This window comes from Elephas maximus, chromosome 4 (assembly GCF_024166365.1).
Source record: "Elephas maximus indicus isolate mEleMax1 chromosome 4, mEleMax1 primary haplotype, whole genome shotgun sequence".
Lineage (NCBI taxonomy): Eukaryota > Metazoa > Chordata > Mammalia > Proboscidea > Elephantidae > Elephas > Elephas maximus.
Genome location: NC_064822.1, coordinates 159,431,014 through 159,445,235, shown reverse-complemented (window position 1 = coordinate 159,445,235; position 14,222 = coordinate 159,431,014). Strand labels below are relative to the sequence as shown.

The window sequence follows — 14,222 nt, the reverse complement described above, 5'->3', positions numbered from 1 at the left end:
GAGGGCCACGTAGGTAGGAAGCCCTAACTATAAGCAAATGAGAAGTGCCTATTTGCTGGGTATGGGAAAGGAACACGATTTAGATTCCTGTACCCTGAGCCCTGGAAACCCTGGTGGTGTAGTGGTTAAGTGCTATGGCTGCTAACCAAGAGGTTGGCAGTTCGAATCCACCAGGCACTACTTGGAAACTCTATGGGGCAGTTCTACACTGTCCTATAGGGTCACTATGAGTCGGAATCGACTTGATGGCAGTGGGTTTGCTTTTCTTCTTTTTTTTTCCTGAACCCTACTTTAGTCCCAGGATGTTGGGGAAACCCAACATTGGCCTCCTATCTATCAGGAGCCACTCAAAAACCTTGGACACAGAACACCTACCTTTGCTCCAAAGAAGCCCAGTGAGGAAAAGCTGGAATCTCAATAGGGCTTCAAAGGCTCCAAGTGATACTTGAAGCTCCCAGAGGAGAAGGCTCTTCCTTCTTCTAATACAGAAGTCTGCACTCAATTAGGTTGCCAAGAGGCTTTTCCCGAAACTACAGAAGCCATAAGGCCTTCTCATGAAACTCCCAACAGTTGCATCTTGGTATCTACTCAAACACCCCAAATATTAAACAGAAAATAAGAAAAAAAAAAAAAAACCAATTCCACAAACTCTCTCAAGCTCTATAGACTACATTTTAATTGTGTTTTTGTTGTTGTGTGCCATTAAGTCGATTTTGACTCACGCAACCCTATATAACAGAGTAGAACTGCCCCATGCGGTTTCCTAGACTTTATGGGAGCAGATGGCCTGGTCTTTTCTCCCTCGGAGTGGCACTTGACCACTGGGCCACGAGGGCTGCTTTTACATTTTAATTGTTAGTGCAGCTTGAAAACTGTTGCCTTCAAGTTAATTCCCACTCATGCTGACCCCCATGTGTGTCAGAGTAGAACTGTGCTCCGTAAGGTTTTCAATGGCTGGTTTTTTGGAAGTAGATCTCCAGGCCTTTCTTCCAAGGTGTCTCTCGGTGGATCTGAACCTCTAATCTTTCAGTTAGCAGCTGAGAATGTTAACTGTGCCACCCAGGATGTTGGGGGTTAAAAGTTTGGACTCTGAGGACAGATTGCTTCTGTTCAAATCACCTTGAGGAAGTTCTCTAGCCTTCCTAAGCCTCAGGTTTTATCATTTATAAAGTGAGGTGGTAACCGTATCTATCTGTAAGGATTAAATGAGTTAACCCATGAAAACGTTGGTTCTAATGCCTGGCATATAGTAAGAGCTCAGAAATGCTAGCTATTATAATTCCTCACCCTCTGTCTTCTTATCTTTTATGCTTACAAGAACGGTTAATGGGCATGCATAAAGTTAGAGATTTCAAATTTCATGCATATTCTCTTATTACTTATTTTACCACCTGGAAAAGCTCAAAATACTCAATTCCACCCTTGAAATGAGGACAATTTTCTCTACACATCAGAGTCAGCTCAAAGGGATCCAAGCCACAGGCTAGGCTGCTGTGGGATCTGGAGAAAGACGTGCTGTGTGTTCATAGGCATGCACACACTTGGCAATGTGCTTGCTGGACACCACGTGCACTGTGAATTCCCAAATGCTGAGTTCAGAGTGACCATATTTTTTCAGCTGATCTCGGAGGAGACGCTGACAACTGAAAAATTATAGCTTGCAATCATGTTCAGAAAGGAAGTAAAATGGGGAAATAACTGGGGAAAAAAGTCGACATAACTTGTTTGATGGCCATTAGAACCACACGTCGATGAAATAAGGAGGCAGATTAGGTGCTCTCAAAGGGCCCGTTCAGCTCTAAATTCCTTCAATTTCTCTGAAACCTTACAAAAGGATTTAGGAGTAGAGGCAGGAGAAGGAGAGCAGCTAAGGTATTAACATACTATCAAGTCTTCAGTGTTTTCACAGATTGTCATTAAAACCTTACCTTGGAAGACATGCATGTCTTTAACAACACGTTAAAAGTGATTCAATGTCTCAGCTTAAATTCAACACATAATCTTTCCACAGGTAGTAGCTAAAAGGTTGGCGGTTTGAAGCCTCCCAGAGACGTCTCAGAAGACAGGCCTGGCAGTCTGCTTCAGAAACATCACAGCCTTGAAAACCCTATGGAGCAATTCTATTCTGCACACATGGGGTCTCCGTGAGTCGGAACCGAATCTGTAGCAACCAACAACAAAACCTAAAAACCAAACCCAGTGCCATCAAGTTAAATCCAACTTATAGTGACCCACTACAGTTTCAAAGACTGTAAATCTCTACGGAAGCAGATGGCCACATCTTTCTCCAGCAGAGCCGTTGGTGGTTTCAAACCACTAATGTCTCAATCAGCAGTCGATCACTTTAACCACTGCACCACTAGGGTGCCTTACAACAGCGAATAAAAATGCTGTTACAAAGAATTTGCAAAAATATTTTAATATAAGCATTTCCTTTTAATGAAAGGATAAAAAATTGTACATAGAGTCTGACCTCAATTATGTAAAAAAAAATAAATAAAACAAAAACACACCAAAGTGTAGACAGCAGTTGCCTCTACGTGATGGAATTAGGGGTATTTTTTTCTTTGCCTTCCCCAGCCCTGCTAGTTTACAACTCTCTATGTGAGCATACATTACTTTTACAGCAAGAAAAAAAAATTTAATAAAATGATGTTTAAAGCTGCATCAAATTATATGAAAACTCCATGAGGCTTTCAGAGATTTGAGAGGTCAATTTTTCTGTTATTGTTGTTGGCCCCCAATTGTTGTTATCTGCCTCTCATCCAACCAGGCATATACTACGGTGCCCAGCATATGTCAAAATGCCGTCAACTCTTGATCACTCGGAAACTGATGAGTCAGGCTGTGGGAGATCCAAGCTCTCTTTCTTTCTTCTCTTCCTCCCAGCGTCTGCTTTGGGTTTGGTTTTGTTTTGCGCCGCTCATTAGTACCTCTGCGGCTTAGGAAGCCAAACTTGTGTCTATCAATGCTTGTCTTTTCTAACAGTTCTGGTGACAGGGTGGCAAGGAAGAACCTTGAAGCTTTTGAATAAAAGGATTTGGGATTATCTGTGTCTCGCATATCATCTGTACAATCCCTGGGCTTCAGTACTCTGGGGAATTTCAGGGCTGCATCCAAGAATCTGCACACAGGATAAATGAGGGACTCTCGGGAATTATGGGCTGTTCTAGGGAGCCTGGTGGGGCCAACTCAGCTCAGATTCATCCCTCACAACCTCCTCCTGCAGGAGGGAATTTTCCTGAGGGAATCTCTGAGAAACAAACAAAAAACAAAGAAAACCAAATCCACTGCTGTCCAGTCGGCCGACTCGGACAGAGTAGAACTGTCCCATAGGATTTCCAAAGACTGCCTTGTGGACTCAAACTGCAAACCTTTTGGTTAGCAGCCATAGTTCTTAACCACTACGCTACCAGGGTTTCTGAATCTCTGAGAGGAGGAATTAATTCCCAAGAATACCACCATGTATTCCCTCAGTCAGATGGTCAACCTTCTCCTTCCACAGCTGGGATCCGTCTCTGAGCCTCTAGACTCCTTAACCCACCCCAGGAGCATCAGCTACTCACCACAGACCTCAATCAGCATGCCTACGCCCACCTCTCAGGGGGTGACTGTGCTTGGGGCAGAGGTTACAAAGTCAGCATAGCATGAGGGTTAATAGCGCAGTCCATGAAGTTGCTCCAGGTTCAAATCCCTGCTCTGACACTGTGTGACCTTGGGCAAGTTATGCAACTTCTCTGGACCTCGGTTTCCTCATTTGTAAAATGGGAGTAGTACACCTACCTCGAGGACTGTGGTGGTTCAGTGATAGAATTCTCACCTTCCACGCGGGACACGGCGGTCTGACTTCCAGCCAATGCACCTCGCGCACACCCACCACTCCTCTGTCAATGGAAGCTTGTGTGTTGCTAGGATACTTAACTGGTTTTAGTGGCACTTCCAGACTAAGACAGACTAGGAAGAAAGACCTGGTAATCTGCTTTTGAAAATCAGCCAATGAAAACCCTATGGATCACAACAGTCCAAAATTCAACCATCATGGGGATAGCAGAGGACTGGACAGTGTTTTGTTTCATTGTGCATGGAGTCAACACAAGTCAGGGGCAACTCAATGGCAGCTAACAATAACAACAACAAGGGGTTATGGAGAGGATTAAATGAAGATTAAAACACATAGAGTGACTGTTAGCAGTAACAGAACAAACAACAACAAACAAAACCTGCCCTTGTTATTTGCTGTGGCCTTTGAAGGGGTAGCCCATACAGATCCTGAGGAAAGCAAGACCATAGTCAGCCCCCTCCTCCTAGCAGCATAAGGCTGTAGTGCATCCCTGTTCCTCTCGTGCCACAACATCACTAAACGCTGGCCAGCTGCACACAAACTGCTGGGCTGAACAAACAGGACAGGCGAAACCAGGCCTTCCCACAGGGGACTATTTATAGCTGAGTGTTCCTGCACCTCCAACTCACCATGTAACAGTTTGGTTGGCTTGGCTTTGGGGAAACAGTGTTCTTGTCAAAACACTTGTCAAAAATATCCCAAATCTGAAAAGATAATTGGTGAGGAGGCCCAGTTAGGATTGGTGGAGACTTCTGCCAGGTCTGTGGGTCCAGTCAGCCTGACCAGGTTGGTGAAGCTACAGATGTTTCCTTGTGGCACTGAGCAGCTTGTATAGGATGACTGATGGGTATTTACCTATCCCCAGGAAATAAAGCCAACGCAACAGGAAAGATGATCAATGTATATTTTAAAAGAATATGTATACAAACACCCTCCCATATGTTACTGGGTTTCCTCCAAAGAAAACAGATTAAATCAAATGCCTACCAGGCACTCAGCACCGTATCAGGCTATGGGAATTCGTGGCCTCTTCTCAAGACACTTAAAATTCAGTTGGGAAGGCAAGTCAAATACAAGTGAGAGGGTGAGGTACCAAAGCAAGGCATTTGTAATGAGCCAAAAGAATGATACAGATAACGAGTATTGTAGGAAAGCAGGGGAAAACAAGATCATTTAAGGTTTAGAAGCCCTCAAAGAAGAGGTGACATTTGAGCAGAATCAAAGCATAGATAGGTGGTGGTTGTTAGTTGCCATCAAGTTGGTTCTGACTCATGGCGACCCATGTATAACAGAACAAAACGTTGTCTGGGCCTGCACCGTCTTCAAGATTGTCGGTATGCTTGAGTCCACTGTTGCACCCACTGTGCATTTTGAGTGCCTTTCAACCTAGGGAGCTCATCGTCTAGCACCGTATCGGACAGTATTCTGTTGAGACCCATGAAGTTTTCAGTGGCGAATTTTTGGAAGTAGATTGCCAGGCCTTTTTTCCTAGCCTGTCTTAATCTGGAAACTCCACTGAAATTTGTCCACCACAGTGACCCTGCTGCTATTTAAAATACCAGTGGCATAGCTTCCAGCATCACAGCAACACACAAGTTACCACAGTACAGCAAACTGACAGATGGGCTGTGGAGAGTTAGATAGGAGTCAGTGAAGCAGACAGAAAGTAAGCATTCCAGGCAGGGGGTACAGTAAGAGCAAAGATACAGAAGCAGGGCCACGCAACGCACATTTGGAGAACAGCAAGTAAATAGGTTTGGCTAGGATGGGGGATGGAACTAGAGACTATCAGAGTAGAAGGGGGCTTTCTAGGCTGTCTAGTACAATCTCATTTCATGGATGAGGAAATGGAGGCCCAGAGAGGTTAAGTGATGCACCTAAAGTCACACAGCTAGTTATCAGTGGCAGATCAGTTTGGAAACAGATTTATCAGTATTCAGTTAAGAATCTGAGCTGATAGTAAATTGACTGGCTACGGAACGACAAAGCAGTTATCAGTCTAGCAAGACAGAATTTGTGTGGTTCCCAACCATGACCACTGGTGAAGACCACAACAGATGCATGCTGATGATAATGATAAAATGTTGTTAGTTGCCATCAAGTCGCACCTGACTCATGGCAGCCTAATGTATAGCAGGACAAAATGCCGTCCATGCCTGTGTCATCATCATGATCGTTGGTAAATAACACAATGACCACTACATAATTTTGGACAAGTTATTTGGTATCTCTGATTTTATTTTCTTCCCCGTTCTCCTGTCAAGGAATAAAAATCTTGACTTGGTAAGAGCCTATGCATACAGTGGGAAAAAAACAGTCCTCAGAGATAAAAGTCAAGTGAAGTCTCAAAGGGTTTCAGATCTCTAACCTCTCCGTGGTGTGTGTGGGTACAAAGGGCAGAAAACAAACCCCTTCTGTGGGTGGCAAGCGGGCTAGAGGGAAGGAACACCTGTTTTGTCTTCGTTTCAAGCCCTATAATCTCTCATTTCTTTGAAGTTGTGAGAAATCAGGTGCTTTGCACATTCCATTATAAAGAAGATAGAACCGAAAGGTTAAATGTCTTAGGACGGTGAGTCAGGGATGGGGTAGGGACCAGACCCCCATTTACTTCACCCAGGGAGCGTATGAGTAAAGAAGGCAAAATATCTTGGCACTCTTGCAGAACACTAAGTAGCTGGTGTTTCATTCCATGGCTAGGGTGGTTATTAAGTACACATTTCCAGAATTTCTTTCAGGGCATTTCTGGGGTCTCAGAGGAATTCACAATGCAATTCGTATAGTCTTGTGTATAATCCAGAAGCAATAAACAAAGAGAAAAAAGCAAAAAAAAAAAAAAAGAATCATTATTAAAATAGATATTGAAGAAGGCACAGGAAACCAACCTTAAGTAACTGGCCATCTCCAGTCCCCAAGAATAAAACAGTCCTGTTCATGACCACGGTGCCATAAACCGATGTCAGGTCGGAATGGATCAATGTAGATGATGCGATCGGTTGTACTCTTTCGGGTTGATTCCCGTCTTTCTGAACATGCACACAAACGTACACACACACACAAAAAAAAAAGAGATAATTTTTAACAGCAATAATTCTCATTATAATGATCAAATGTCACTCATCTCTTCCTAGGATGGATCCCATTCCTGAGCACCAAATGTATTTTCTTAAACAAGATCCCCAAGAGCAACCTTTCAATGCCGCTATCTGCAAAGTCACCATTGTTGCCCAACCCATGGGAAGCCATTTGTTTACTATGTATTAACATGTATTGACTGCCAGCAGTGAGCTAGCCATCCATTTAACACTTCATATGATGCGAAGCTGATTTCCACTTTATTGCTAGGAGAGAGTCCACTGCTGAATTGGGAGGGAGACAGTCTTGTTCTTGGCTGTTTGCAGGTTCCTGCTGCAATTCATTTGAGTTCGGTTTTGGTTTCTGTGAGGTTAAACACAAGTCATTTCCCAAGATGTGAGACAGATAATCCTAATGGGTGTGATGGCAGAGAGGAGGGACCCTGGTTAGACAAGAGGAGTCCAAGGTGAAGCCCAAAGACAGGGTAATTAATTCAGAGGGGAAAATATGGTCATGGGTGGTGTGTAAGACAGAGCCACAGAGCTAAAGAGGAACCAAGCAAAAGGTCTGAACCTGATGCTGATGCTCTTGACCAGGAAATGAAAAGCGTAACTCTCAACCCCAAGACATTTAAATTGTCTGAGGCTTTGAGCACAGATAATCACATGCTTGTTCCTGATCATTAAATAAAGCCCCTCTTTAAACCCAGAGCAGGGAGAGTGTCGACCAAAATGTCTTTTTCTTTCTTGTTTAAAGGAATGAAGTGCTTCATGCTGCTTCCTGCCTTCAACGACAGGAAACTGAGTTTGTAACACAAATCTCTAAAAGATATGGAGCTAGAAAGAGCCGTTGCCGTCTGTAGCTACTGAACACAGTGTGATAGCATACTTTATCTGCCAGAGCTCAGTTCCCAACTGTATTAAGGTTTTCAAAGGCACATTTAAGTTTAAGCCAATGGGAGAACCAGCAAACTTCAGTAAACAACTCCTAAAATCGCCTTGTTTTTGGAGAGGGGAGGTGGGCATGGGGGGAGAATGAGGCTTATTAACTTCATTATATTATTGCCAAAAGTGTTTATGTCTTCAATTTATGTCTTATTAAATATTCGTTATTTTAAAACCCACCAAGTTTCATTAACACCTAAACTAAACGGATTCATGGACTAAATTGATTTCTGAAGCCTTTAAAGCGTCATCTGTATTTCTTTGTGGAAGTTGCACTTTGAGGAAAAGATAAGCTAGCAAGGATTCCTCCAATGCCATGATCACTTTTCAAGGAAATGATGTCATAACTAAGAAAAAGTGACTTATTTGCATAAAATATTCTATAGCAAACCCAGTTTAAAAAAATTTTTGGAAAGCCCATTAAAGGTATTTTTCTCCCAGTTAAAAGATAACTTTTCATGCAATTGGGAAAGATGAGGAGCTGTCCTGTTAAAATCAAAGTTAAAAAAAAAAATCTCCATGGGTCTAAGGATCGGAAAGAACAATAGATCACTGTTTAGATAAGGAAACCTCATGACTATGAGCAGAAAAAGAAAAATCGAGTGACCTTTAGACTGAAAAAAAGTAGAAAAAACCACAGCACACATTTTGCTTTAAAATAAAACAAGGATTGTTCAGACTTAAGATCGGCTGACCATGCTCATCGTTTTTATTAAATATTTGAACCTCCCAGAGAGGCCAACTTAAAGAATTGGGCATAATCTCTGTCTGGGCAACAGAAATGTTCTACGTCCACCATCTTTGGTTGGAGGACTCCATTCTCCGCTCATCCCATGACACAGAAAGAGTAATGTCCATGGATTATGGATCACCCACGAGGACCAAATGGGACAGTGTACTCCCAGGTCTGATATACCATAAAAAAACCCATTGCCGTCAAGTCGATTCCAACTCATAATAAGCCTGTAGAACAGATTAGAACTGCCCCATAGACCTTCCAAGGAGTATCTGGTGGATTCAAACTGCCAATCTTTCGGTTAGTAGCCGTAGCTCTTAACCACTGCACTACAGGGTTTACAAGTCTGATATATGGTAGGTGCTTAGTAACTGCAGCTCTTCTGGTCAGCCAAGAATTATGATGCCATAGGTGGCCTTTGCTGAGGTGTGATGAGATACGCTGTTTGTGAAAAACTGGCTCCAAAAAACAGAGGCAGCTCAAAAGCCGAAAGGGAACAAGGAGGACATTGGCTCTAATTTACCACCTCACACTTTCTTGCACCCTTCCCTGACTTATGACTGTCCTTTGTAACTGTAGCTTTCTAAATTAAGTCCTAGATCAATCGCTTAGGTAAGTAGTACAGACATTAAGTCATTATTTCCAAACTTGAAAGGCCGCTGGTAGGGTACAAACTATCTGGGACTAGGAGGCAGAGTGGTTAGGTTTGCATTCAAGCTTGGTTCTCACCCAGTGGGTGGCCTGGGCAATTTATTTAATCCTGTTAAGGGGGGCAAGACAATGATGCTTGATTGGTACAGTTGTTAAGAAGAAGAGATGAAAATTACAATGATAGCAGCAGTAGTAGAATACCAGCTAACATGCACTGAGAGCTTACTGTGCTACCTGGAGTATTTCACCATCTTACCTAATACAGGCAGTATAGGGGTAGTGAGCCAGGCTGCCTGGGTTTGAATCCCGGGTCTGTCACTTACTAGATGAGTAATCTTGTGCCCATTATTTATTATTTCTGTAACTGAGTTTCCTCATCTATGAAATGGAAGTGATGATAACAGCATCACTCCCAAGGACCTGTTCTGAGGACTGAATGAATTAGAACACATGTAAAGCTGAGAACATCGTCTGGCACCTAGCAGCACTCAATTCATGTTTGTTATCATTACCTTATTAGAAACACAAACAGTTGCTGCCGCACTCATGACAGTTATTTATGCCTTCTTCTTTGCCAAAAGAAATTTAACTTCGTTCAGGTAGCAATGAGTTTCAGGCCTGAGGGAAACCATGTTTGGTCCAAGCCAAATGGTAATCTCATTCCCCATTGTCAGATACTTGTTTTTCCATCCCGTAGATCTGGGTGGTGCAAACAGTTAATATGTTTGGCTACTAAACTGAAAGAGTCCAGGCAGAGGCACCTTGGAAGAAAGGCCTGGAGATGTACTTCTGAAGGATCAGCCATTGAAAGCCCTATAGAGCACAGTTCTATTCTGACACACATGGGGTCACAATGAGTCAGAGCTGACACAGCAACAACTGGTAGTGGTGGTGGTAGAACTCGGGGTGGCTGTGTGGCCCAGTTTTGTCCAGTGAGATGTAAGAAATGGAAATGGCTGGAGGGGCTTCTGGGAAGCAGCTTTCTCCTTGATAAGAGGAGGCTCTTTAGGATAGCCTCTTTGCCCTCTTCCTTCACTTCCTCCCTTCGAGTACAGTGTATGAAGCCAAAAGGGAGGGAATGGTGGCAGCCATTTTGCTTCCATGAGAATGAAGCCGGAGGGTGAAAATCAACAGCTAAGACTGGTGCAGAGGAAAGATGGAAATACCCTAGGTTCTTGAGGACAACACTGAGCCACAGAAGCTCCAACCTGTAAACTTTTTATTAAGTTAACAATAAGTGTCATGGTTTAAGCCACTGTTGTTTTCTGTTTCTTGCAGCTAAAAGCAAGTCACTTAGTATAAAAAATGAGTCACGACTCATTGAACTGAGAATTAGTCCCTGACTTTTCCTCAACAACTGGGTACGGGCTTGCTCCTCTCACCACTCTGGACCACCCTGGCCACAGGCAGGATTTTATAGCCAATTACAAAAGTGGGCCTGGAAGAAAGTAGGAAAAAGGAGGCTTGGACCTCATGCAAACTCTAGGGCCTGCTCCAGCTGAATAGAAATGGATTCTTTTGTGTGTAAACACGCAGAAAGGGACAGGTCCTCTTGAATGGAAAAATAAGTCCTCTGAATGGCTTTCTTAGGCTCATTTCAGCAAATGAAAACAAAAGAAAGACAGGCTCCCCAGAAACCTCCTCACAAAAGTAGAGTTAATACCTAGGGAACCATGCAGAAAAAGGGGGAAATAGTGCAGCCGACCCTGTGTCCAGATATTATTCTTACTCTCTTTTTTTTGGCTTATTTTCTATCTTGCCCTTCTCTCCCCTTAGGGCATAATCGCTAATGTTGCTCTCACCTATTCTGTCTAGTTTATTATGTGTAATTTATTTCTGAATCCCAGCCTCTGCTTGTTCATCTGTGTGTAACAAGGTTAATGCCTTGTAATGATGCTTTTGCCAGTTCTGCCTTTCATGACAAAATCCAATCTTGATTTAGCTCTAAACCTTGTCTCCCCTTTGGGCTTTCTTGGTTCCCTCAGAGCTGTCATTCTCCTTCTCCTGCCTGCCATGTCTAACCACAACATCACACCTACACGTTAGCCAGCTGTGAGAGGGAAACTTTTTTTCAGTTGAGGAAAAAGCTACCTTGTCTCAAAGAATGTTTGGGCTGAAAAAAGAGAGAACTGAGCCCCAGCATACGAAGTTGGGGCGAAGGCTACTGAGGAGGGGTGAGTGCTGGTGTGTGTGTGTGTGCGCGCGTGTGTGTTTAGGGGGGTAGTGAGCATATCACAAGGGAAAGAGCTTAATCTTGATGCTTCTCCATAGTATTTTTCATTGACAATAAAGGGATCAGCAGCTAGCCAAAAGGTCGTCAGTTCAAATCCACCAGCCACTCATTGGAAACCCTATGAGGCAGTTCTACTCATAGGGTCCTATAGGGTCCTATGAGTCGGAATCAACACGAGGGCAACAGGCTTTTTAGTTGTGCACGCATGACTCCAGGGGGCGCCAGCCACATATTCTAGGGTATGAAAGGCACCTTCCAGAGTTGAGCAACATAGTACCCTGCCCCTACCATGTGAACGGTGGCCCTGCCATAGGTTTACCCAGACTCATGGAGGTTCTGGCAGCGTGTGCACGTCCATGCTGCAGCTGCTATGGCAACAGCATGAGGAAACGTACATAAAAGTGGGACATCAAGTGTTGAGGACCAAGCAAGAGTCGAGTATTTTACTTCCGAGGTACTGAAAACCAGAAGCCAGTTGCCTTTCAGTTGACGCCATCTCATGGTGACCCTACGTGTGCCAGAGTAGAAATGTGCTCCATAGGATTTTCAATGGCTTGTTTTTCTGGAAGTAGATCACCAGGCTTTTCTTCTGCGGTGCCACTGAGTGGGCTCGAATCTCCAACCTTTAGGTTAACAGCCAAACAAGTTAAATTTTTGCACCATCCAGGGACTCTAAGGCACTAAGAGGACTCCCTTATTTTATTTTTCCTTGAGGCGAGGGCAAACACCCACCAGATGCCTACTGATTTCTTCCACATTGATGAAATGCGTCTCTTTTGGAAGCATTTTAATTCTGCATTTTGGTTCCTCTTTGGGATAAACTTATCTTGAAGCAGTTTCTTCATCATTTCCTATTACTTTACGCAGGGGCCCATTTGTGGTTAGCAGACAGAAGGAGCCCTGTGCCTGAATTCTGGTTCCCATTCTGACCCTCACAGGCTGCTTGATTTTGGCAAATTAAGTCCATGAGCCTCAATTAGTGTATCTGAAAAATGGAGGCAATAATACTACATGCCCTACCTAGCTCTCAATGCTGCTGTGAGGCTCAAATGAAATAACCTGTGTGAAAATAATTACAAAACTATCTTCGTCAAACTAGGGAAATGAGAGGAATCATTATTCACCCAAGTTAGATGGTGATTTTATTAGCCATTAAGGGTCCTGTTGCTTTTCTTTATTCTTCTAGAGTATAGGGCATAGATCAGGTTCTAAGTTTATGGTATCTCTCTGATCATCTGAAGGAAGAATTTACATTGGGGATGCAAGTGATCAAAAGGAAAAACTCAAAGTGTGCAAGAGGAGCAGAGAAGGGAAGTTTAAGGCCATGGCTGGGCGGCCTCTGCACCAGGCAATGCGCAGCAGGAAATATGCAAAGTGGTGAAGTGTGTATTTAACATCCTGCCTCCTCCTCTTGGACCTTCTCAGTGCCCACCAGCCTCCCAAAGCTGTTGTTGTTGTGGGCTGTTGAGACGATCCCCACTCACAGCGACCCTATAGGATGGAGTAGGCTATAATCTTTATGGAAGCAGATCACCAGGTCTTTCTCCTGCAGAAAGTTTCAAGCCACTGACCTTTTGGTTAGCAGCCAAGTGCTTAACCACTGCACCCCTAAGCCTACCCACTGCCAAAGTCCCACTCTCCGAAATGTATACTTCTTTCTTCTGCTTTACCCATCAATCCAAATGGCCCCATCCCGGTTTATCCCCCCACCCCCACTCTATGGCTAATTTCAGTCAATGATTTATAAAAAGAGAAAAACCAAAAAAACAAACTAGTTGCCATTTAATCAATTCTGACTCATGGCAATCCCATGTGCACAGAGTAGAACTGTGCTCCATAGAGTTTTTAAGGCTGTGACTTTCAGAAGCACATCACCAGGCCTTTCTTCTGAATCATCTTTGTGTGGGTTTGAACCACCAACCTTTGGGTTCCATTTGTACCACTCAGTGACTACTAAAATAATTCCCAAAAAAGATATGAATGGTGACAGTGTAAAAACTGCGCTTTGCTATATTTGTAGAGTTGGAAGACTCAATCCACCAATGTTTTTCCACAGGGGAGGTACTAGAATTCTGGGTGGGATATTTCTTCATTTCGGGTGGAGGGGTTGTTCTGCATGATCCAAGAATTTCAGCATCCCTGACTCCTGTCCACAAAATACCAGTAATGCCCACCATCATTTTGATTACTGCAAAAAAAGCCTCCCCCTACAAAAACCATTTGCCCTCAAGTCCAGCCCAACTCATGGCGACCTCATGTGTGTCAGAGAAGAACTGTGCTGCACGGGTTTTTTTGTTTGTTTGTTCTTTACAGAGACAAGGTTTACAGAGCAACCTGGTTTCTCATTAAACAGTACATATATTGTTTTATGATATGGTTAACAACCCCACATGTCAACACTCTCCCTTCTTGAACTTGGGTTTTCCTATTACCAGCTTTCCTATCCCCTCCTGTCTTCTAGTCCTTGCCCCTGGGCTGGTGTGCCCCTTTAGTCTCATTTTGTTTCATGGCCCTGTCCAATTTTTGGATGAAGGGAGTGACTTCATTACTGAGCTAAAAGGGTGTCTGGGGCTCATACAGTTTCCCCATCGTGATAAATGCCACTAGAACCACCCCGACTCCTCTCTTTTCATTATTCCTCAAGTCTAATTCATGAAAATCCCAGCAGTTTCCAAAAAAACCTATCTCAAATCCATCTTCTCAGTCTCCACAATCTCCACCCATTAATAAGGAGCACTAGCTCCT

At 43.5% G+C, this 14,222-nt stretch overlaps 1 protein-coding gene across 1 annotated transcript in view; it reads right to left on the bottom strand.

The window, feature by feature from the left end:
• The window catches only part of PLXNC1 (plexin C1), a 174,237-nt gene that overhangs the window by 137,796 nt on the left and 22,219 nt on the right, over positions 1–14,222 (bottom strand). The window contains exon 2 of the mRNA XM_049884041.1: positions 6,724–6,864. Within this exon, the coding sequence (XP_049739998.1) occupies positions 6,724–6,864 (141 nt within the window). The remainder of the gene's footprint in view (positions 1–6,723; positions 6,865–14,222) is intronic.